Genomic DNA, 26,340 nt, shown 5'->3' on the forward strand with positions numbered 1-26,340 from the left:
TTTTTTTTTCTTTTTTTATAACTTTAATTTTTCTTTGAACCAAGGCGAAGCACATTTTCAGCATCAAAGAGTACAACTTTTCTCTAGACAAATGTACAACTCAACACAAACCATTGCACAGTTTAAGAATAATATACTGAAATCATACTCAGATTTATAAGAGAATCTATAACCACAAAATTAAATGTCCACAAAGGGGAGCCTACAGTATGTGGGGACAGTCACAACTCCCATACATTCCTTTTAGAGGTTCCTGGCTTGGCAGGATTCACAACAGCAAAGTGGCAATGTGCCGATTAAAAGAGGTGTTTCCTGGGTGTCATGAAACAAACAACAAAAAAAAAACAATCAGGTTTCTTTTTAAATAGTGGTATGGTTTATCCCTTATATTCTACCTCCCTGTGAGCAAATCTTAACTTTGGGGGCACTGGAATGTATCAAACAGAAGCAGCAAAAGGGTCAAACCTTTCTGCTCAGATGCAGCATCAGTGCTACACTTGATCAGCCGACCACAGGAGCTCCAGCTCTCTCTGGTGGCCGTCTGTAACACCAGACAGAGACATGGCAGTACAGAGCTGCAGGGCAAAAAACTGCAACATTAAAACCACCACAGAGGTGGTGAAGCCCGAGAAACATAAGATATCTACAAATGCTGAGACACCAGTCCACACGATACTTTCTGGAAACTTCCTGTCTACTCAAAGGGAGATGATGCAAGGCAGTGCTACGAGTCTCTGCGTTGCTTCAACTTGCACTGCGACACAGAAATTGACACACAATAGCTATAGAAAACACCCAACTGCACTAAAGCAACAGCAAGAAAAGACTGAGAGAAAATACTTTTCTGCTATCTCAATACTCTCTCCTATATGGCAATACCCTAAATATTGCTCTAACCAAAAATACTAAACACTCATGTGTGAACACGTTTCTAAACATCTTCTTAAATGTACAATATAGTAACTTTGAAAAGGTTTGATTTTCTTACAGTAAATAAAATAAATACTTTAAGAAAGATAAAGTTAAGCGTAAGACTGGTTGGATATCACATAAGTCAAACCAAAGACATGAATGAAACGACATCAATAAAAATATGAATGGGGTGACATTCAAACATGGGGCAAAACATGTTAAGCCAGTTTATACAGTGGTTCCTTCCATCTGAAAAAATATTGAAAAAGTCAACTCTTATAAATTGATTGCCATAATGAATCAAAAACTAATTTTGGGTTACAAACCATTTGAGTCCTTTGCTTAAAAATATATTAAAATTTTTGAGGACAGAATCTGAAGAGAGCAAACTATTTCCAAAATTATCTTTATAAGCTGTTTTATAGGGTTACCATATAGAGACACCTAGATACTGACCTTCACATCCCTGCTACACTGAATACTGTATGAATGTTCATATTGCTGTTTTTTCCAAAAACATGGAGTACAGAAATAGTTGTGTCTGGGTTACAGTAACACCTATAGTACCTCACTCAACTTCCAGAGTTCATTTGGCTTTCACTGACAAGGATAAATCAATTCTTTTCTCTGATTGGATAGAAACAAAATGATCAATGTGCTCAAACATGGACAGCCTGAGGTGATTAATGAGTATGGTAGACTGATTACAGCCTAATCTCTGTCTAACCAGAGTTGGACCCACATACACTGAATACACCGCTATGTTTCCTGCAATGCACAGCTATAGCACCACCACTTCTCCAAAGCAACCCAGAAATGTGTCATTAATGACCATTTGCAGATTTACTTGGCCACATCACTTTTAACAATCTCAAATTTACTTTACAGCAACAAGAAGTCTTACAAATCTTCCTCTTTAAATTAAAGTACATTTGTTGTCCACCAGTTGCATACTGTAAGTTACAAATAACTCAGTCAGCCTGAGTTTAAATGGAGTCAGTGGCTCAGACTTAAAAGTAAAATAAAAACCCTTTTTCAACCCCAATAAAAATTAACAAAACAGATTGTGTTGTCAGTTTTAAAGGAGTAGTCCAGCAATTTAGTACTGGACTTCCATAAAGTTGGGGGACTTGCAAGAGATCGTTAAAATTGATGCATCAGAGATATCCTGATTTCTAATCCCTAGTATGGGTTTAACACTTTATCCTACATTTCCCATAATGCAACACGACCACGTTACTTTTTTCATAACGCAGGCTTTTGTTCTCAGACTGAACAAAGCTCCGTCATCATCACGTCAACTACAGACAGAATTCATTCACAATGCTTAAAAAACAGAAATGAACTCAACACTGGAGAATCTTCAGCTTTTATATTTTACCATCAAATGAATCACACATTTGCCAGTCGCATAAATATCACAGAATCCTACTGAAAACCTCTTGAACACTGATTGCTGTGTATAAAGTAGCTGAATGTATTGGCAAACTCCAACCTGACCATCAGATGCATGAGCTCACAACTGCTGTCTCTCACACACACACACACACACACACACACACACACACACAGGTCAAGGAGACCAGTGATAGTCATATTCTGGGTTTCTGCTCTGAAGCTGTGAACATGGCAACGTTACAACACATGGAAGCAGATGTTGGCAGAGTAAAAACCATGATTGTGCCTTACTTGTACTGTCCCATCCCAACAATGTCACAAATAGAAGCCATAAAGCAACAATCCCACCACCTTACTGAGCATGTGTAAAACCTATAACAGCTCATTGTTAGAGATAAAGTATTACCACAGAACTTTCCGCTTTTGCCATGAAATAGCCAGGTGAGTGGAGATTTTGACAATTATTCTGAAAGGGGTGCTGGTGTCTGTCACATTGGCCTTCAGAGATATCTTTTGATTCATAATAAAACACAATTTTGTATGGAGCATTGCTAACTGCTCCTTACAGCACAAAACCAACAGACAGTTTGGGAATTACCAACTTACAGACTGGATTCTGGATTTGGAAGATGCATGGATGGATCCCGTCAAACACTTCACGGTGACTTGGCCGTTCCTCTAAGGACATTACTGCTTTATCAAACATGAGATTATGATGCCAGTGATTTGGCTGAGCAAGAGAGGCTTTGAAATGATGACACGGGAAAAAGACACACACATAAATGCACATGGCAGATGGCAAAGGCGATCAGTCTGAATCAAACAGACACAACATTAAGATATAATAGAACATACCAAATATAAAAACCATCTATGTATAAATAAAAACACAACAAAGAAAATTAAAACTTAAAATTTGGTGAGGGGGTGCAGCTGGATTACAATACAGTGAGTAACAAGGTTGAGAGCAGTGCATTAAAACAAAACAAAAAAAAGGTACAATAAAATATTAACACACATTAATAGGTATATAGAGGTTATCCTGTAAACAGGTAGAAATATACAGCTGACCAACATTTTGCTCAACAGTGTGAATAGATACAAGTTGGCTGTAATGGAAATGTGTACAGTAATTCACTAACTCAACCTGAAAACACTGGTGTCAGAAACATGATTCACACACTATGAACACAAACATGCTCCACTCTCACGCTCAAATTAAATGGAATGACCCAAGGCTGTAGTTTTTTGTTGTTCATTTTGTTTTTTTGTTTACTCGGATGTGTTCTCGCTCACACAAAGCACTGCAAGTCTCCCAGAGCTCCGGGGCTGTGTGGGGCCCTCGGGTGCTGCCCTCCTCTCTGGTCTCCCTCTCAGGGCGAGCCGGGGTGGGTGTGGGTGGCTCTAAGCGGCGGCCTCCTCCAGCGCTGGCAGCAGGCCCTTCTCTGTCAGGTGAGCCTTCAGGGAATTGAAGATGTAGAGCTGCTGATCGGCACGGAGGGCCAGGAGCTGCTGGATCACCTTGCTGGGGTTGGGGCCCCTGAGAGGAGGGAGAAGATAATCAAACATACATCCTCTATCCAAAATGATCTCCACAGAAATGACCTTTTTCTAAATCCCTCTTCCGAACACTAATTGGCCAACCAATGGGCTAACGGCTAACGTTAGCAGCTATGTGCTGCTCCTGTTAATTACTGGATTTAGGGGAAGTAAAGACTTCCAGCAAAACTTAGTATCCAAGATAGTGTCACACTTCAGTTAGTCCTCATTGTCAAATCCCTTTCTCTTGTAGAAGTGAAACATACGGTTTGAAAATAGACACAATAAAGCATGAAACTGACCATGCAGTTGCTTGTCCAAGAATGTTATTCACTAGCAAACATCCCATTTTGACCATAGCATGTCACTAACAATATTTAATTGAGGGTTTCCTTTAAAAAATAAAAATAAAATGTGTCTGTGAGCGCCCACCCCTTTGTATTTAGATTTTTTTTTTCCTCAACCAATCAGGGTTAGCTAGCACATAACAAGCCAATCACAGCGACTCTGTACTAACAAGGGTCATCTGGGTTCTACGTGTCTGGGTTCCTCCCGTCCTCTCTGCTAGGCCAGCGTTGCACATGCAGCAGGTGCGTCAAGAGCTACGGCAACTTGTGATAAATTTCCAATACCTCTTTTGCCTACAACGGCGTGTAGTACAAAACAAGCCAAAAGAAGGAGGACCTCGGTGGAGAGGAGATAGAAAAAGAAAGCACTAAATAAAAACGGTGGTCTGAAATCAAGGACCCATTGTTGATCCACTGTGTGCTTACCTGATGAAGCTAGCAATGTAGACATTAACAAATGTGGCCATGAGGTACTGGCAGTCAAATCTGTCCATAATGCCACCATGACCTGGGATAGTGTTGGCAAAATCCTGAAAAGACAAAGGACAGTACATGTGCTTAGACTGCTCCTCAAAACATAATATAAATAAAGTCACAGATGTTAACTGATGTAATATATTACGTTTTGCAAACATAGAATATTTTATAAGTAATTAAGCAGAAATCTAAAACTATCTACAGTTGGACTTCACAGACACGAGCAGGTCAACACCAAGTGGACTACGCAAATATGAACAAGAAAATGAACAGTGTGCAGCAGACTGACAGTGAAAGTACAGGTGTCCTTCATCCCTACCTTGATCTTGAAGGCTCTCTTGAAGCCGCTGGCAAAGAAGCCACCGAAAGGTCCCACGATGGAGGCAAAAGAGGAGAGAGCAATGCTGTGGATCTGGAAAGGATAGAGACGCACTGTGGTCTGTGGAGACAAGAAGGAAGTGTTAGACCAAAAACAGAGACCAGCAGTTATCAACATTCAACCAGCTTTTGAACGTGGGACTGCCCAATAATGGGTTCCTTCAAATCTTTTTACCCATTTCCCATTTTTGTTCTGTATTTCTTAACTGGTCCATATGTCCATATGTGAGCTGAAACTACCAACTAGGTCCTGGCATAAATAAAAATAATTCTTTACAAAAAAATATTACATATTACACTATATTTTTCTAAACTTTTACAGAGGTGCGTTATATCAGTTAGGTGTTACCCACCTCCAAAATGATGGATAGGATTGTACACAAATACACTATACTATGAATATCTTGGATCCCTCTTATATTTTGGCATACTGCCTTTTGATAATATACTTATTTCATTCTTTCATATTCTCATCATTTTGAATGTGACTTGTGGAGCTGTAATGCAAAGAGACACAGTAAAGGCAAAAAGATGACAGAGAGAGAGCAGGTGAGTCCTACCCATCCAGTGACAGACTCCAGGATGCTGGGCAGGGCGTAGTCCTGGAGCTGGAAAAGCTCTGATGGCTCACAGTCCACTTGGAAACTGTTGGAGTCGTTGTTGAATTCCACTGGACACACAAAGTAGCGCCAGCCTGCCATCACATAGGAGAGCTGGGAGGAGAGCAAGCTTCAGTTACTCTGCAGTCATATCACTGGCCTGTGGCTCTTATTTTAAAAGGACCCCAGTACCTCCCCAGTCAAATGATGACAGAGAAAATATTCTCTAAAAAAAAAAGGCACAAGATAGAAATTCCATCTTACCATGATGCCAAACACAATGGTGGAGAAGAATCCACCAATGAATCCCTCCCATGTCTTCTTAGGTGACAGCTGCAGAGGACACAGTCAAGGTGTGGATACCAGATTAATATATTACCATGTACCAAACAGTACTTTTAATGCGTCCATAACATAAGTCAATACCCAGACCTGTTAGTGATTATGTTTGCCACACAGTACTGACTTGTCCCGGCATTACAACCAAAACTGGAGGGGAGAATAATCTTCAAATATTGGGTAGTGATTTACTAGAAGCGTGTAAGTTCGATTGGTTTATAAATTTATTAATAATGGTGATACAACCAACCTTGATGAGAGGGGTGCGGCCGAAGAAGAAACCAAACATGTAAGCCATAATGTCATTACAGATCACACAGGAAATTGGCACAATGAACCTAATTTTCAGACAAAGAAGAGTTTACGTCAGCGTCATATATGAGACAATTTAAAAAAGTAATGGATTTTACTAGCTAATTGTCTGTACATGCTCAAGGCCTAACATTTAAATGAAATTTTAACAGAATTGGATTCTGGAACATGATTGATTAGATTTTACTTCCAAAACAGACGTCAGAGAGAAAAAGCCATTTACTGCTGATTTAGTTCAACTGTACAGTATCAAAAGGAGATAAAGGACTGTTTACTTACCAGATCATGCCCTCAAACAGGTTGTGAATGATAAGGTGAGACTGAGTCACCACAATCAGCAGAGTCACATGGGTCCAACCAAACTGTGGAGACAACACAACAAAATTAAATATTTCTTGACAGACTGGACATACAGTAACAACATTTTCTGAGACAGATGATTTGCTGGTGATACACCACCCAGATATTACTGTTAACAGTGACTACGCAGAGATTGGTTTTGCAAGGACAAAATCTCGTAGCAGCAACAGCTAAAATGTGACCAGATACTAGCTTGATTAAATCCACAATGTGATTGGAAAAATGTTGGTGGAGGAAGTGCCTCCTCCTCGATATTAAGAACTAGCTGTACTCATCACTTACAGACAGCAACAATTGTGGGCATACTCAACTGACAGGTGGGACTGTTTGTGTATGTGTAACTTTAACACTGCCTGTGCTCTGCAAACCCACCCAGGATGAATATTTTAATATATTCTACTGACACAAGAGCAAAGGTTCTCTTTCAGCATGCGAATAAAGACACTTTTTTCTGTCTGGGTCTGCTTAATGACCAAGACATGGGCTTGTTATGTAGGGTAGGCTCAGTGGACCTTATCCACAGAATGGATGTTGTGTTACTGGATGCTCTTTTGAGTTACCAAGCAACAGTTTTACAGTACCATTGTTTTTCTGGTTAACACAACCAATTGAACACAGTTGGGATAACTGTGTGCCAGACATTTCTATTAGAGCAATCTCTGGCCCACTTCTACATACACTTGCCTGTATTTTAGCTAGTCTCATCAGTAACCCAGTAGCCTTGAGGCTGGAGGCCCGGAGGAAGCAGGGGGTCACTTACCATGTAGAACTGAAGGCGGTAGTGCTTCTTCACCAAACTCAGCACAAACATGCAGAAACCTGCAACAACATGACAAATAATGTGTGAAATACTTAATAGGGACACAACCAGGACTGAAGTGCCTGAAGGAAGAGGGAGATTAATTAAGTCAGAATCACGGTCATCTTTGGCCAAACTCTGACTATATTTAGCGTGACCTATTTCAGACAAAGAGACAAAGCCCAGAGTTAATATGCAGTGAGGAGCTCACGGTTACTGGAGCCATTTATTTTATACTGTACATAAAACTGAGGTGAGGAGAATGTTGCTTTTACTGGGAGAAAAGAAGTCAAACCAGACACACTGTAGACCCTAAGAAGCTGGTCTTGACATTTACTCTTTTCCAGGTTAGACGTGACATCTACAGCATCTAAAATACATGTCATACCAAAACGTGAGCGTTTTCTGGCACTTCTAACCATGACACCATTATCTTCAAAGCCTCTCTGCTCAGAGACAATGTGAGAAAGACGGGCCATTCGGTTTCACGTTGAATCTAGTAGGCAAGAGGCAGCAACAGCCCAGGTGCTTCCTTCCTCTCCACATCCTGTTTGGCATCAGCAAGCAGCTATAGTACCACTGAACTACTAACTGACAACCAGTACAGGAAATGGGACTTCCCCAGTTAGCATGGCGCCTGAAATAGCCAACTCTAAAGTATCTAGCCTAATGATGTGCACCGATCGAGACCACAAAGTTAGCAAGATTGATATTCTAAATGTCAATTTTCAACTTTTGATGACTTCTTTCCTGAGCAGAAATCTTTTTGATTGGACACTTTGATTTATTTTTTATATATATTTATACATTTATATTTCCCCTCTGAAAAGCCTAATTAATCAATCACTGTCATCAGCTGAGACAAGCCTGAGAGATCCTGATGCCATCCTGTCTTTTCAATCAATTTAATTAGCAGATGAAAGGCTAAACAGCAGCCTCACTCATTAAATATATGACATGTGCCTCTTCTCTGTTCCCCTTAAGTTTAATGGTTTCATTTGATAAAATGTAAATATATTCATTTCTTTGGCCCTGAGGACATTCAACTACTAGATCACCCTGTGGCACCTTTGGTTTAGGCCACAATAGAACTTACAGCCACTTTCTAGTAGAAAGTAGTCATTAGAAAACCTCTGTATGGCTTGGGTTGGGTAAGTGTTAAGAGTGGTACTGTTTTGTGTACACAGTGCAGTCGAATGTACCATATAAGAACAGAATGTGGTCGTTGTATAACGAATAGGACGTTGCACGAAGTTACTCTTATATTAAGTTACCCACCCACCCCCACACTCACACACACACACACACACACCAGGACCTCATTATTTTCAGATCAAGTCTCCGTGTTTGTACCTGTGAGGTAGAGGGCAAAGGAGATAAAACGGTGGTATTTGCTGAGGATGCGAAGCGGCTCCTCCCTTTGCACCAGTGTGAAGAAGTAATCTGTCACGGTCTCACCATAGAAGAAGTAGTTCACACACAGCAGGAAGTACCTGTGGGGCATAGGGGTGGAGCAAATGTACACATCTCATAGCTTTATGGTAGCAGCTAATCAGACTCTGCATTCAGTATGCCTGCAGAAAAACCAGTGAAGCTGAGACATTTAATCTACCATGTGAATAAACTTTGCTCACTGACTCACTTCCCTTGAAGTGAAAAATGTTAAAAGGCCAAATGCTTTGCCAGTCCAAATAACTAACTGTACATGGGATACAGCTTTGATTTTTCATCTGATCTTTCAGGCTAATGGCATAGTGAATGTCAGCACTCTGCTATCTATCACACTATACTGTACACCACTACTGCTAAAATCAAACAGCAGTGATGATTCACAATATTTTTTGCCATTTCTGCTGATTGGCTCAATAATCTACAATCTACTCAAGATTTAAACATGTCTGAAAACAAACCTCAGCAAGTCTGAAACAAATAAAACATAAGACAACATAATAAGAAAGAAGCAAGCGAGGATATTTGCTGCATTCATGACACCTCTTTAAAATGTGTAATGTTTTGTTTGTGGGCACCCTCACCAGCTCAACGTCCTGAACCAGGGCAGGTGGTAGGAGTGGTACACACTGTAGCCGATGGTGATGATTTCCTGGAAGCACTTGATCTGAACACAGAGGACCTGCACAGAGAAACACAAGCTACTTGAGCATCAGAACTGTGTGTGTGTGTGTGTGTGTGTGTACAGTGTGTGCATGTGTCCTGGTGTCCTAGTGACACAAAATGGCTGACAGGCCTATTTTTAGGGTCAAGATCAATTCCCAGATGACAGGAGCAGCAATCCTGCATGTCATTAGAGAGCCTGGATCCCATTAAACCATGAGATTCTGTTTTTCATTTCTATGCTACAGTTCAACTGAACGTGCTACGGAGAGAAATTATGAGCCTCAATATACAGTACAACTCATGGAGAAAATGAACTGTGCCTGTACCTTAAATATAAATATGTAAATATGTGAGACCGTGGCCCAAATGTTATATTTTATATTGTAAACCAAGACTTCTGTGTAATTGTTAAACGTCTTTGTCACTCAGTCTTGTCAGTCTTTGTAAATTTCCTGTTGGTGTTTTACTCCACAGAAGCTTCAGAAAACAGCATGATTTCACATTTTCTGTAACGCAACAAACTCAAGAGGTGTCCCAAGCTTTTGCACAGCAGCATCAGCGTTGTTTGTACTCACAATCATCATAAGCACCATGGGGCCCAGGTAGATGATGAAGAAGAAGAAGGAGATCATGGCTAGTGTGAGGATGCCGCGTACCCACCAGTTCTTCCATCTGAAGGAAACACACATACACACACACACACTTGAGTTCTAGGTACTTTCAAAACTGAACAAAACACAGAGGTTAATAAACATAAGCCATAAGGTAATCATTTGGCTTAATGAAAATTTAAAAGCAGCATATTACATAGTGTTAAAGCAGTAGTATAACTATGTCTCAGACAGGCACATGCCAAGTTTGATATTAATAATATTTCTGCCAGGAATACAGGTTCAACCATTCAGTGATTCATATCTGCTGTTCAAAGAAAACCTTTATATGAATCATGACTCCTCCATATGTGTAGCAGTGCTGTAAAGTCCAGGATAAGCAAGGGTCTCATGTTTAGGTTGGTAGCTCTATAGAACAATGTCTTGACTCACGGAACAACTCAGAATACAGAGCAGTTCCTTACATAAATGGGTGTCAAAATTGCAGAAATATTTTTACATTTTATCCTGGCCATCATCTATTCCAAGAACGTTTACTGAGCGTGCTTTACAATCATATTGACAAACACTGTAAAGAAAGCTTTAATTACTGCAGACGAAACTCAGCAATATGGTTCTCTCTCTTCTCTCTGATGGTACCTTGAGGAGAGTCCAGACAGGGCCTTGTTTAGAACCACAGGGGTGTCATCAGGAGAGACTGGCACCTCTGGGACCCCTGAGTCCACCTTGGACTCACTGTCTGACACCGCATCTTTTTCCACCTTCAGTTCACTGTCGGAACCCTGACAAACAAACAGACAGACACAGGAGAAGACACTGACATTTAGCAAAGACATGGTGCTTTAGCAATAGGACAACAAGTGCAACCACAGAATCACAAGAGACATAAGTGGTTCCTCAGTCTTTGCATTTAAAGCATATTTAGATTAGTTTGTTCCATCTTAGATTTGGGTTGAATGTAGCAGTTTAAGAATAGCTCTTATTTAGATATTCATATGATAAATTCTGTAAGATCTTTTTTTCTTTTTGCAACTATATAAAAATATGACATATGACTGTATTTACATATTTCCAACACCACAGCTAAAGCAGTGTAAATGCAGCTCATTTATGTCAGTGTAAACAGTAAAACTGGAAGCAATATTAGTAACATGATGACGGCCTCAAACTAAATCACATGATATGGTATGTAGGTTAGATGGCTCTTGGTATTTTTTGCCCTTTACAGCACAAACACACCTTTCACCACCATGCTGAAACAGCAAATGTCACTAGCAGATCTTATCCGCTGCAGCTAGCTAGCTAATGAATGCTAACTTTGTGAGTTGGTTGAAAACTCTGTCTCTAGCTGACTTGTTAATGTTTCCAGCAGACTCCTTTTAAAACAAGAACCCTGCAAAAGGCTCATAAATATGCACTTGACGGCTACATACATGATACTGTGCTAAACGACTGAGGCTAAAGCTGCTCGTCCCAGGCAAAAAATGCATCATCCTCATCCAATACATGTAGATGTCATAAATAAAGAGCACCGTTGTTGTTTTATTGCAAGGTAGAGCTACGTAGCTCTAGTATTATAGAAAAGCATTACAAATAAAAATGTAACTAAAAAAAGGTTCTAACATAACCTATCCGCTATTTCAGATACCAAGTTTGGCTGGGGTTGCTGGAGTTTAAACATCCTTAAATCGAAGCAGGACAGAGCCGCTAACGTTAGCATAAACTCTGAGATACTAGCATCTTGGCTCCCTCACAGTGGATGTACTGTCAGTCCTGAACAGGTATTTTTCTAACGTAACCTGTAATACCACATAATAAGGTGGGATTTGTTGTGTCTCTGTTAATAATATTATAAGTACGGTCTAGACCTGCTCTATAGGAAAAGTGCAATGAGATAACTTCTGTTATGAATTGGCGGTCTATAAATAAAATTGAATTGAATTAATGTAGTTAGCTTAGAAATAACGCTAGATTACTGCTGTAGGTAGTAAGATAGTTAGCCAGGCACACTAACGTTTGTAGCTTACATTAGAGCAAACAAACACACTGTTTTGTCCATTCCTTACACTTTTGCGTCTTTGGTTTGGGAAAAGTGTTTTTTGTTTGTTCATTTGTTTTTTAAAAGGGGGGGGGGGGGGCACCAACCTCCAAAATCTTAAAATGCATTGTTTCTCTCTTACTACAGCCCCATGCACACTGCTTCAACACGTGGGAAAATCCAAAGCTTGACAGACCTGCCATGGCTGGTCAGTTTGCTGACTGGATGACTGGATAATCACAGTTCGGGAGAGGGGTTTAGCAAATGGTCAATTAAGCACAGTCGGTGCATCTCACAGTCCTGGCGAAAAGGTCTGATTAGCCAAAATAATTGAAAATTCCTGTGTGGGTGGACCATAGATGTGCAATGTCTTTAAAGCCCTGCTGGTCAAAATTGTATTAGTCTAGCCCCTTTATAAAACACCCCATGTATACCACTTAATTCACAATGCAAATATATTCTGTGTTCTGTGAATTGATATGTACTCAAACAAATTTTGATATAATCATTGAACAAACAACAGCAGGTTCTTCATATCAGGGTGGACATACAGTATTAAGCAAACAGCAGCAGCACTGCCAGTGCAGGGGTATGTGTGGGCGGCTAAACGCTGCGCCAATTCATTTCCATCCATATTGTTGATTTCTCAGAACCATCTGTTCACTGATTGAGGCCTGTTCAAAACCCACTGATCTCTGCCTCTCCATCTCCAATGATCAAAGGATGGATGTCATCAGACGCTGGCAGTTGCACACTCGTCTGATGAAAACTGAGGTTTCTTCAGGTCAGTTTGTCCTTTCACTTTTCACCCCCCACTGATCTCTCTGCTGCTGCTGACCAAATTGGGCTTGGAGTTCTCACCTCACATTCACACAGCAGATGGTTGGCTTGCTGATTTGTGGCGCCCATTCAGGCTCACGCTAGGGCATTAACAATTGCACACTATTACATTACTGCAGCTGGATATTTTCTATATTACTAATATACCTTTGTTGCTTTTTGCCTCAACAGCATGCCAGTTATTTTGTCTTATCACTTTACGATGCTATCATGTTATTTGTGCCCCTTTCCACACATTTACCTTTACAATGGTGACAGCAAACATACCGGAAAGGCTAGGCGGGAACATTTCTGCCATTATCAACTTTTTTAGGACTTTATTTCCCTTTCTTAAATAGGTTAAAGGTGCATCATATAAGACTGTGACAATGTAGAATCAACCACCACTTCTAGTTTTAAAAAGATCCTTTTCATATTGTGACATAGCGCTAGATATCAAATTATTCCATTTTAACAAGAAACTACTTGTTATAACAACATATCACATTCAACATATTAATAATGAAAAACATGCAATTACATGGAAAATATGTTGTTATAATGCGAAATGGGCCGCATTAAAACTAGAAAGGTTTCCCATTATAACGGGGGGGGGTTTGTGGCAATAATACCCTGCCGTACTGATTCTGTCGGCTCTTTAGAGAGATTTAATATTGAGGTTGAGGATCACATCTTGACAGCTTCAACAGTCACAGTCAGTGTGTGTCCACCTTTGTTAAAGTGTCCCTAAGCAAAACACTGACTCCCTAACTGGTCACCCCATCTCTCTGGATCAACTCAGCTAAAAGAAACCAAATCTGTACATTTTTCAAGATTTGAAAATGTTTTTTTTTCAAGATTTGAATTTTCTTTTCCCCCCAAGATTTGAAAAAAAACATATGAAAAGCTCTATGCACTGTCAATAGTTGTCAAAGCTAACCAACTCAATGCAGAAGCACAAGAAAACACTCACATACAGACCCACTCTCCGCCTGCTGGTTTCTATGGAGACAATATCCATCATTCAGGATGCTTGAGTTAAAAATAGGCGCTCGTTTCATATAAACACTCCTCCCCTTTCATGCTTTCTGGTACACCAGCGTCAACACTGAGTGTTTCTGTTTTGTTAATCTCCAATTCATTGGAAACAGCTAAATCTGCAAGCTGTGAAAGGATGAGCACATTTATTTTCTAAGGCCATCTTTTCCTGGGATTTTAGAGCTTTTAGACCAAGACATCTAAACCTAGAGGAGTGTGTGTCCTTCAGAAATAACGCAAAAAAAAGGAAATAAGGAGGTTTGTGATTCAGGTTTTCTATTGTGTTGTGCTGTGAGTTCATCAGCCACAAACATTTCAGAGCAAGTGTTTTAAAATGTTTTCAATAGCTGAAGACCACACGTGTGTTCAGAAAGTCATACAGAATGAGACATCCGACATCGCCTGGAAGAACACAATGTCTTTAATTAGAAACGTGCACAAACAGATGATGCTCCACGCAGACATCCAAGAAACGGTGTTGCAGCTGAATTCTGAGGCATCTTTATTTGTTTATGTAGTTTGACTGAAGTGTGACTTCACACTAGTTATGCAAACAGCCACAAAAATGATCTTGCTCTAACTAATGTCATCCTCATTTCATAAACCAATGTCATTTTCTTTAGTGTTGTTCTCATAAAGCTGATCCAGATAAAAAGGTCAGAGCAGGGTCGGAACAGATTTAATAATCACCTTTTTTTTTTTTTTTTAACAAACTTTTCCCCACCTTTTACTTGGTATGACCACTACGTTGCTGGAAGGGGATCCACCAGAACAGCTTTATGTCCTGCAGTAATTTAAAAAGTAAACTTTATCGTGTGGATGATCGTTGCCCTTCTCACCTAAAAGCACATGACAATTTACTATTTGCCTGAATTTCCACATCCACACAGGACACTTGTTGTGGCACCCAGCTTTCCCTACACTAAATAAAGGGTTCTGCTTTGGCATTTGTACTAGGTGGAGGGGTGGGTCAGTGTCAGGCTAAAATTGTATTCTTTTTAACCAGGATGTTGTCTTTACACAGACTTTAGCCAGCCACATTCTGCTTTACACTGGTATTAATTCTACATGTAAAAACTGCTTTAGATGATCAAACAGATGTATTCAGTCTGGAGCTTTACTTCACAAACTACAGACAATTAAAGAGTCAAATTAACAACAAAAATACTGGATGGGTATTCTGTATTGGTAGGTACTACAAATTTAATGAACCAGATCATGCTGAAGACAGCTAAAGACAAAAAAACAAAAAGATGTTGTCAGTGTGTTGTCAGTTTTGTTTAAATGATGACAGAGACATGAGATAGATCAAATCAGTATGACACTCAACAAATTATAAATGACACAAAAGTCATAGCACTGAGTGGGCTTCACTAGTAAATTACCATACATGCCCTGTGTGGTTTGTTGCACGGATGTAGCTAATGCCTCGACTACTTTCCCATCTGCTTTAAGCTATTTCTGTAATCATGTCCTCTCGTGCTAGATAGATACCCATCACACCAACGCCACGCCCCTTTCTTGGCTCCGACTATTCACTGGGAAGCAACTTTAGCATCCATATTGACAACACAGACAATGCATTTATTTCCCTTTAGTTTTAATCCAACACGAAAGTAATTATAATATCATGCGAGACAGCAATATGACTGAAGCAGTTGTTATTAATGTTGCCGTCAGAGCAACCAGGCTAACGCTGTTACACTGGCAGCGACGACGTCAGCGAGCAGTGACCGTTAAGCAGTCGTTCAGTAAACAAGCTAAAGTGAACAGTTGACTTTAGCTAACGCTGCTGGAAAAACAAATAGTTAACAGCAATATAATCGTCTTCACCAGTTATTAGAGGAGGCGACATGGAGCGTTTCGCTTGAGGCTTTTTCAATGTAGACCTGATGTAAGACCAGTTTATGTGGCTAGCTGCAAAACGTCTTAACCAAACATCGATCAAATATTTTACAATTTACTTTTTCTTTGTTTAGCATAAAATAAAAACACCGGTTCAAATACAACTTAGTTTTTTTTTTTTTTTTTTACTATACAAGGGGAGCCATACGTCGGCATTTACATGTTAAAGAGATGATTTCGATAAAAAAAAAAAATTAACTTGTGCTTTGGTTTGCCTGTTTTCACGACGAAAGCACACCCAGGAAGACCGTAAATAGCATCAGCCAATCAAGTCTAAAATGTGAGCAGTTTGGCGGAGGATTTGTATGGCGCATTTCAGTGGCTTTTACGTTTCAGCTGTTATTCTGCTAGGTAAGCAACTGTGCCCAAATGATAAACAACCTTAAAATGCCGGACTTTAGCCACAGGATAATGCATTGGGACTCTCAAATAGCTAGCTAGCGTTAGCATAGCTTCCAAATGGTAGGACTGAGTCCGGGCTGACGTTACCTTGTCCTCTGACGATTGCTGTTGTAACGTTGGGTCGGTGTCTCTGGCTCCACGGTGCCTTAGCTCTGTCATCTTAGCAGATCGGAGCCTAACGACAACAGCGAAGGTCCTGTGGCTCCGAGACACGAACTCGTTATTTGGACTGATAGATTTCCTGCTAGGCTTCTAGCTAGATTTTGCACCGCAACAGTTTTCACTCGAAGAACCCAATTGGTGTCAAGACAGCAGGAATAATATGTAAAGACAACTTCCGATTTTCAAAATAAAGTCCATGTTGATTGCATTTAAAGGGACAGCTCACCCCAAAATCAAAAATACATATTTTTCCTCTTACCTGTAGCACTGTTTATCCATCTAGATTGTTTTGGTGTGAGTTGCATAGTTTTGGAGATATCAGCCGTAGAGATGTCTGCATTTTTTTAATATAATGGGACTATATGGCACTCAGCTTGTGGTGCTCAAAGCGGCAAAAAAATACATTTGAAAAACTCAACAGCAATGTCTCTTTCCAGAAATCATGACCCGGTTACTCAAGATAATCCACTAATGTGTTGTGAGCAGTTTAAAGAAAATAGTTCCTGCATGAAACTGCTCACGACAAGGTCTGTGGATTATCTTGAGTAACTGGGTCTACTGCCATTACGCAAGGTAAATAAAAAGTGATTTATCTTTCTACTTAAGCAGATGACTCTAACTCAGTATGTAAAGTCAACTTTGAACGAGATAGAAAAACACTTTAATACAGCACCATACACAATTATAGGTATCTTCACCCAAGCTTAATTTTATAAAGAGAAAGAGAAAAACAACAATGGGGCAGTGAATTAGCAACATAAACTGCTGAGAGAACCTGGAGATTTGTAATTTATCTATGAACAATGTGACCAGAAAAATAAAGGAGAAGCGTTTCTACAAGATAACATAATTCTTGGGATGTTTTTGACTAATTATTGACAGTTACAGATTTCAAACTGATACTGAAATGACTTGAATTGAGAAATTTTAATGTTCAGAATAAAATAACAATCTGCTCTCCTGCATGTTCTTTTTACAGCTTTGCTCTTCCAGCTGGACCAGTTTTGAACTTGATTGGGCAAGCAGCAGAAACACATCTACCTGAACAGGGCTGGCATGGAAGTGTTTAGCTCTTAACTGGATCAGGTCATAAGTGTTATTTTCATCTTTGTCTCTCAAGTTCTGTTTTTCTGTTGGTTTTTTTTATGTTGTTGTTGTTTTAAGTGTTTGGTGGTGCGATGTATTTTTGAATACATTGAAACACAAATAACATTTATCATATACTCATAGCTGTGTAAGTGACAAATGTGTTCTTTTAGTTTGAAGGTATAGTCGCCGAATGTTTAGTTGTATTCTGAATTTGAGAGTCCTCTGAAGTCATGGGAGGTGTGGGACAAATACTTTGTAATGTGTTTGTAGTGCAACGATTGTAGATGATCAAAAACTATATAGCATTAGCTATAACTCCATGTAGCCTATTTCTTCATTACAATATACAACAGTGGCTCCCTGGTGATGTTCAGGCCCCCAATGAGCCTTTGAGCTAGTTTATAAATTCTGGGGTTATCAGTTTAATGTAGGCCAATGTCTGCCAGTTAAGATTCTCTGAAGACTAGACGGTAGTGGTGCTGGATAACTGCTCCTGCTTGTAATTTGCATGTTTAACACCAAGTGGCAGCAAAAGCTCACTATAATTGTGTGTGTGTGTGTGTGTGTGTGTGTGTGTGTGTGTGTGTCAGCTCTGTGGCCTGACAACAGCCAGCAGTTATAAATACTTAATGCTCTACTACTGTTGCAGCAGAAGTGAAAGGGGTGGTGAGCATTGCAGCCCAAATACAACAGTTCAATAGGATCTGACATCATACTGTAGGGTGTTCACCTTCTCCAGTGATGAATGGTATTAACAGGGCTGGATGAATGGAACAAGCACCAATGAAAGAGAATACGGTTATTTAGGATCATCAGGGTGATGCAATTTACATATTTCTACAAAATCTGAGATTAATCTTAAGGTTACATTAACTAATTGAAACATAGTTTTATTAGAATGCACCACTTTCCCTCTTCTGTACTGATTTAGCTGTCTTTCTGTAATTTCAATCTAATTTTTTTCAATATACATTGCTAATTTTACCTGCAGTGAACACAGCTGGCGCACACTGAATCGTGACTCACCAGATCTTTACAGCATCATGGAGAAGAGATTAAATTAACCCATGCAGGTGATGTTCTAAACATTCAAAATGACAGATTACTGACTAACTAAACAGAGTAAATATAGCTGTCAGTATAGTCTGCTCACTTTACCTATGCGTTGCCTTGAGGTCTGCTTACTTTGAACTTTTATTTTAGTTTAATCCTTTTTAAACCGTATTAAATGTCAGATACAAAGAAAAGCAATTATTTTCTTCCAATTGACACCCTGTAATTTCACTATTTTTCATTAAAGTTTCTAGCTTTAGTGGCAAGTTGACAATCACATTCAGCCATCCCTACAGAACATATGACATTACGAAAATGATTTGTCAGTACCAGTGATGTCTCACTTGACACACTCCTTTAAACTCTATTTTCCCTACTTTTTAAAACATCTAAAGCTTCTAAAAAGAACAGAACCATGACTCAGCAAATCTTTTAAAACAAGAATGTAAGAACACAAGGGAAATGGGTCAGAAAAATTTGCATGACAACAAGAATACCCCACCACACGCTCACATACCCACCCATCCAAAGATTATGACTGCAGTGGTTTTGACTCTATTCTGTGGGGGACACTTCATCCTTGCTGCAGTGTGATGGCTTGGACGTTGCTCAGCCGTGATGCACAGCAGACTGCACATGTACGGTGTCATGCTGTAACTGTCCTGTCCTGTGGTGCACAGTTAGTCTGCTGTTTCTGCTCACCTGGGCTCAGTTTGTGTCAGGGAGTCGAAATTTTTGGCTGGGACTCCTCAGCAGCTCCTCCAGAACTGCAGGGCTCTGGGACATCTGCAATGCAGAAGTCTATATATAGCCATGGAGTTACAGGGAGAGAGAGAGAGGGAGACATAGACAGACAAACAGAGAGAAAGATGAAGGGAGACAGGGAGGGGAAGGACAAGACAGACAGAAACAATGAATGAAAAGAGTGACTGAAAATGAGCTGGAGACTAATATAGAGTTGACAGAATGCAGCTTTGTAAACTGTTCTCGTATGCCAAATGCTAACTTTTACAGCTTCTAAAAACTTAATTCCGAGTTTGTGCAAACTGAAAGCTATGAAACACTCATTTTACTTAAAACTCCACAGCCACCAAGCCAAACAAGTGTCCACTCAGGATGTCAGCACTTGCACTTGCAATGACAAGGTCATAGTGAAGTGTGTTTGCCAGTATCTCTGTGTTTAGGTCACTTAAAAGAGGAAATGTAATTACATGCTTGTGGACTCCCAGCAACAGGAACAGCGAAGGGTGGCTGTTAAATGCTGAGGTTGAGTATTTATTGCTTTATCTCGAAGGGTCTCGGGAGGGAAGTGGAGGAGGAGGAGAGCAGTTCAATTATGTATGCACCTCCACAACAACAGAATCTGCTGACAGGAGAGCTCAGCACGCACATAGCAGCGGCATGGCCAATTCAAGGACGACTCCCTCTGTCTGGCCAGCGGCGGGCCACAGGCCTGCAGAGCTGTGGGACTGATCAGCCTCTTGAATTTTCAATAAATATGCCCTCTGACACGCTCCCTGTCTGACTCTGCAACACAGAGGTCCATGCAGAGTCATAACTCTCCTTGTGTCATGGCCGAAAGATGCACTGAGCAGATCCCCCCCAGTCTGCGAGCAGGGAAACAGTCTCAGGCTGTGATGAAGTGCTTGCTGGTGACAGCTGTGCTGGTGGGCCAGCGTTGGCAACTGCCATCCATCTTAGCCGGCCCCGTCTTTCACCGTTGGGTGCAGGCAGGCAGAAGCGGAGATGAGCCGATAGTAACACCCACTGGACATTATGCAGCTCCGCCCATGAACAAAAAAGGTATCGACTGCAGTGCTAAGGAGACAGGCAGGGAGGCTTGTGACTAAAGTAGACAGTTTATATTCCTTCTGTGTGGGTGAAAGTAAATAAGTAGACACCTCCTCCAATAACAAATGCTGTCCAGGTGCCTTTGAGCAAGGCACGTAACCTTCAACTGTTCCAGATCTACGTTAGTGGTTATTGACACATTAGTAGGCTTTTTCCCCAGAAGCCATTTTGACATGTCACTGTAAGAAAAGCACAGGTGCAAATAATAAAATGATGGCTGAATTCCATTTAGCTGCTTCAGTATCAGGGTCCTGGCATTGTGCATGCTCTCGAACAGACCACAAAGAATGCTCTCGACAGATCGCTAAGACCTGCGAGGTGACAGTCACGTGACCCACACACACAGCCAAAGGCATCTGTTGACTACCTTTCGGTAGTCTTGCTGTCTTGACTACTTGTCCTGCAGAAGAAGGTTAACAGGAAAGAAGCGGATAACGCAACCGTCCTTGATAAGTAAAACTTTCTACAGCAAAAAGAAAAAAGCAGTAAAACTTCCGCATTTCTTTATTCTTTCAACTCTTCAGTTTGACAAATTGTGATTTGAACAATGCAAAAATCTAAAAATGATTAATCATGATTGTGGTAGAAAATGTATGAAAGAATATACTGTATGATTTGTGCATTGTCATGGTTAGGTGACCTGAGAGTCCTTCACTCTTGGCATGTTTTAAGCTAGGAGGCTCTGGGTGTCCGGAGGTAAAGATAAGACTAAGACCTTGGAGATGTTCCGACTCTCATGATAATAATGGATGAGAAATAGTCTTGACCGAGGGTTGCACACACATTGTCTACCTCCTCCCTCGTGGCGTGATTGTACATGCATCCAGGTACCATATAAAGCTGAGTGAAATGTAAGGAGGCTTTAAGTTTTTGGTACTGACTGTGTCCATGTATGCAAGCTGTACCAAGATCTTCTCTGATATCAGATTTGTGTTGAATAAACTTGTTCTGTATATTCAAGTAAGGACAACTGAGGTTCATCGAGGTTATTCTTCATCAAAGTGAAGCTTTGAAAGAAAGTACAAGTTTTTCCTCATCAATGATCATGAAAGAAACAGAGCTAACCACCCACCAAATTATGAATAATCATGGATGAATGAGATTTTGGAAACAACACTGAAGGAGCAATTCAACATTTTTCTGTCTTACAGTTCTATTATTACAGAATTTTCTTCTAATTCTTGGATTTGTTGCCTTAAGGCCAGCAAAATGTTCAGCTACACCTCTTGTTACGACCGCAGGCATCATCCTAAGTAGCTGTCCAACTCTGCCCATTGGGATGCGTTAGGCGCAGACCAAGCAATGTTTTCAGTCCAACCCCCTGCAGTCGCAGGATCCACCACCACCGGTACCTCAACCCCACCCACTGTGGCAGCATAAGGCCCAGCAGCAGTCCTGGCCTCAATCTGCAGTCAGACCGAAATACACAAAAAAATTAACTCACCTGGTGTGGCCAAAAGCAGGGGGGAGGGCAGGAAATACCGTGAGTACGGTAGTTAACATAAACTAGCATGGCTAGCAGGCCAACCACAACACTGCATAAAGATGAATTATACAACTTTACTGTCATTTAACCTCTGTCACTGTCCCTGCACTCACTGCATCACAGCATTCCTTCTTCTCTGCTGCTTGTATTTTATATTGCCATATAGTTATAAAACAAGAAAATAAACAAACAATTTCCGGAATATTCCCACCCCCTCTCTCAAATCGATTGGACATTGGAGAGCCTTGCGATTTCACGTGTCCTGATTTAATCTGATTGAACTCTGTGCGAAGCAAAGACGACAGGTCAAATTGTGACCGTTCCCCGTTCCACATAAAAATGAATGGGAAGCAAAATCTGGTCTGACTGTTCCATCATCCATTGTGGTAACTCGGCCCTTCCTCCAGGGGTGTTCCAACTCTTCCCATTGGGGTGCCATTAGGCCCCTCCCCAAGCAGAATTTATAGCCCCACTCCCTGCAGTGGTAGCAGGCTCTAGACCCAATATGATGTGTGTCCTTTACACAGTGGGTGCATACTACAGACAGAAGTAAGTAAGTAATCAGGGTACAGTAGCTGGGGTGTGCCAAAATTGCTGCTTTTTTATAGAGTTGAAGCACATAGATGGTGCATCTTGATGCATTGAGGTGCATCACTGATGCATCAACTCACAACGACACACAACAATACATAACCGGTATGTTTCCTTCCACAGTTGAAGCACTTAAAGGAGTTTAAGTGTCAATTCAAATGTTTCAAATGAGGTGTAAACAATGAACTTGTCAGTTGAAGTGAAAGCAATGGAAGCAATTGACATGTCAGTTAAAATGCACACACTGAAATAAGCTGAGGTTTCAGTTGAAATGAATGTGTTGAAAGCACTTGCAATCAGACAAAATTGAATCACTGAATGCAGTTGCAGTGTCATTTGAAGTATAAGCAAATGTCAGATAAAGTGTAAGCAGCGTAAGTAGTTCAAATGTAGATGCTGTAAGCAGTTGGAATGTCAGTTGAAGTGTAAGTTGTTGAACTGACGGTTGGTATGTAAGAACTGAAAGTGGCTGAAATGTAATTTTGAAGTAAGAATGTTGAAAAAACAGCTGAACTGGAAGCTTCAAATTGCCAGAATCCAAAATTGTGCTTGTTGGGGGTAATGATAGCCATGCTGTCGACTGCCTTTCACCCAAAGGCATGCGGGGTTGGCTTAATGACCTTGTTTACTAACAAAGACCACGCTAATTGTGCGAAATGAAAGGTTGTTTATTCGGATTGTCAACAGGATGAGGAAAGGATAGGATGAGGGTCGTGTTTGGTGGGCAGATTAGGGTCGAGGGATCATGGGGATCAACAGGGATCAATTAGAGTAATGGGCTAGGAACCCGGGGGTCGAGACTCGGGGTGGGGGCACATCTCGATGAGCTTCTGTTTCATAATCCCCCTGAGGTTCCTATAAAAGAAGAATTACTTAGATGGAAATATTAACCCTAACACACGTCTTTGATGGTGGGAGGAAACCGGACCGCACAGTGGAAACCCACACGAACACGGGAAGAACATGCAAACTCCGCACAGAAAGGACCTGGGACAGTCGAGGTTCGAACCCAGGACGAAAGAGAATGTATGAACATATATAAATATGAAGGAAGAAGTCACATCATAAATACATGCATACTTCATTTTTGTTTTCTTGGGAACTTAATTATCATGTCAGAGTCACCGTTTTCTGACCAAAGTTATCATATTTCATCACTTTTATCAACCTTTTCTACTGCATAATTTGTTATTGTCAGCTAAATCTGTACAAAGTTGTGCATACAAATAGATTCCACTCCTGTATACTTTTACCCTTCCTGTTTATTCATTTTATATAAAAACTTTTCAAGTTGCCAGTGTCATGCCATTTCATATCAAGTACATTAATATCATCATTACATATTAACATTTATCACAGAAAACTTGAGAGAATTTGAATATTTAGAAGTTCTCTCTTGTGGTTTTTTTATGTACATTATAGCAGTGGAGGAATATTATTTTATATATTTTCATTGACAAATTTCAGTCCCATTTCATGACATTAAAGATACAGAGATGTAGTGAATGTTTGGTTAATAAATGTCTTTATTTGGCTTTGAGAGAAATATCACTGCATGAGATAGCAGCACATACAGTCACAGTTGTATAGCAGAGGTCTGGAAAGTGTCAGCCTCCTCAGAAACAAGTGAGATGCAAGTGAAAACATGTTTTATTTTAACTTTCAGTCATGGTTAAGGCAAGTTTTTTAATTGAACACACAACAAGCAAAAATCTATCCCATCCAGCAGATATTCAAGCTCCAAGAGTCAGGCCATGCATTCATGCCCATTGGTTGATTCATTCGTCAAAAAGAAAAACCCAGGGGCTAAAATTATGAACAACAGTGAAATAAAACCGTTGGGGCAAAGAGATAGAGGGGGTTATGGTGAAAATAGCCCTTATATTCCACTCTGTACCATATAGCCACGACCCCTGCGGCATCTGCCCCACCTGCCACTTACAGTCTGAGCTGAGGGCTGTCAGTGTCATCATCAGCTGCCTGACACCCTCGTTTACCTTCATCTTGTTTCCTTTTTCCAGCTAAACTAAACAAAAGCACCACTACTTTTGTATGATGAGAAAGAAAAAAGGTTGGTTTTCTCTAAAAATTAAGGGAAAGAAATTAAGGAAGGAGACTTGCAGATAAATATTCATCTCTGACAGGCGAGATGGCTGATAAATTCATCGACAAATGAATCAGTCAAAGGGGGGAAAATTCATATTCCCAAAAAATTATATATAGCGACAATTTAAACTCTACATTTTTCATTCCCAAAGATGCACTTCCTCGTGGAGAAGCTGCAGCACTCCTCCTTTCCAGCAACTGAAAATACCACCTACCCCAACACATTTGTATATACAGTTTCTCTGAGCTCTGAGTTGCTGTGCTGTGACACTTCAGTGAACTAAAGAGAATGAAAAGGGGCTTGAATGGTTAGTGGTATATTTAATTTTTTCGATGAGATGCAAAACTAAGTGGAGAGTAATGAGAGTAAGGAAAGGAGTGGAAGAAAGCGGGGAGTGATAAGCATTCACCTGCTGTGGGAAATGTGGGGTTGGAGAGTTCAAATAGAAGCAGTTTTTCCTCGAAACGTTCCTGTATAACAAGCCGACATTCAGGAATGAGCTGGTAGAGCTTCGGTCTAAGATGAAATCTTTTACTTACAGTACTCCCCAACTTTTATATGTAAAAATCAAATAGCACCGTAAAAGTTGGTCTGGCTGTTACTCATGATCCAAGATCTGTGCGTTTATCTTAAAGTCTGTGTGCTGACAAAATTGTTACTTTCAAGGTTTTGATTGCTCTTACTGTGAGTATTGATCATTAATGGCACATTTAGTGTTGCTCATATGAGGAAAAATCATCCGTTTCAAACTTAGGAAACTTTGTGACATCATGCTAGCTTTCTGCACGTCTCTCTGCACTTGCGTGATGTAAAATCATGACGACCTCTGCAGAGTATGTAAATGATTTAAACTCTTCTGCTATTGTAATACATATATTCCCTTCTAAAGCTCCTTCTCCATCTAGTAAAGTTTGTACTAATCACTTCTTAATTACGGAGCAAACAGAGACAGAAAAACACAGTAGGTGTGACGCATCAGGAGTGTGCTGAATTGTGTGTGTTTGTATGTGACAGAGATGATGTGAACAGGGACCAGATGCATATAAGTGATTGATGGGATGAGGAATGTGTTTTTGATAATGATGATGTTGACACAAGCAGTTTAGCTCTTGCTGTTCTTGCCGGTGGGGCTCTCCTTCTTCTCCTTCTCCTTCTCCTTCTCTTTCAGCTTCTCCTCCTCCTCCTCCTCCTCCTCCTCTTCCTCCTCCTCTCCCTCCTCCTCTCCCTCACCCTCCTCCTGGCCATCTCCCTCCTCTCCCTCTTCTCCCTCCTCGCCCTCCTCCTTGTTCTCCTCTCCCTCGCCCTCCTCCTCTTCTTCCGCCTCCTCTTCCTCCTCCTCAGGCTTGGCTCCAAACTTCCTGTAGGCTCCAAGGGAGTAGGTGCGGGCTGACATGTAGGACAAGCCTGGGTAGCCGGACTGGACCATGGCGCCGCCAATGGAGCTGAGGCGACACTCCTCGCCTTCCAGCAGCTTCCTGCACAGACAGAGAGAGGGAGACAGATGGGGGACAAGAGATGACGTCGCCTCTAGTCTGGTTTTGTTACTATTATTATCCCAGTGTATCTCTCCTCAGAGATCTAATGCCACTGGAGTATCACCTCTGCTGTCTGTT

The 26,340-nt window shown here is 40.7% G+C and overlaps 2 protein-coding genes and 1 long non-coding RNA gene across 3 annotated transcripts in view; 1 reads left to right on the forward strand and 2 right to left on the reverse strand.

Annotated features, from left to right (window-relative positions):
* Positions 1 to 16,727, reverse strand: cds2 (CDP-diacylglycerol synthase (phosphatidate cytidylyltransferase) 2). The gene is made up of 13 exons (XM_044196603.1): positions 16,476 to 16,727; positions 10,826 to 10,968; positions 10,151 to 10,247; positions 9,494 to 9,591; positions 8,814 to 8,953; positions 7,422 to 7,480; positions 6,581 to 6,663; positions 6,240 to 6,327; positions 5,915 to 5,983; positions 5,612 to 5,764; positions 4,993 to 5,112; positions 4,623 to 4,726; positions 1 to 3,850 (listed from the first exon to the last, which is right to left on the reverse strand). The coding sequence occupies exons 1-13, from the start codon at positions 16,545 to 16,547 to the stop codon at positions 3,715 to 3,717; spliced, it is 1,362 nt and encodes a 453-aa protein (XP_044052538.1). The 5' UTR covers positions 16,548 to 16,727; the 3' UTR covers positions 1 to 3,714.
* Positions 13,660 to 24,442, forward strand: LOC122876361. The gene is made up of 2 exons (XR_006378066.1): positions 13,660 to 16,337; positions 17,530 to 24,442. It is a non-coding gene; the product is annotated as an uncharacterized LOC122876361 (long non-coding RNA).
* Positions 24,129 to 26,340, reverse strand: part of zgc:65851 (uncharacterized protein LOC321113 homolog) — a 6,704-nt gene continuing 4,492 nt past the window's right edge. The window contains exon 4 of the mRNA XM_044196606.1: positions 24,129 to 26,202. Within this exon, the coding sequence (XP_044052541.1) occupies positions 25,830 to 26,202 (373 nt within the window). The 3' untranslated portion in view covers positions 24,129 to 25,829. The remainder of the gene's footprint in view (positions 26,203 to 26,340) is intronic.

This window comes from Siniperca chuatsi, linkage group LG5 (assembly GCF_020085105.1).
Source record: "Siniperca chuatsi isolate FFG_IHB_CAS linkage group LG5, ASM2008510v1, whole genome shotgun sequence".
Lineage (NCBI taxonomy): Eukaryota > Metazoa > Chordata > Actinopteri > Centrarchiformes > Sinipercidae > Siniperca > Siniperca chuatsi.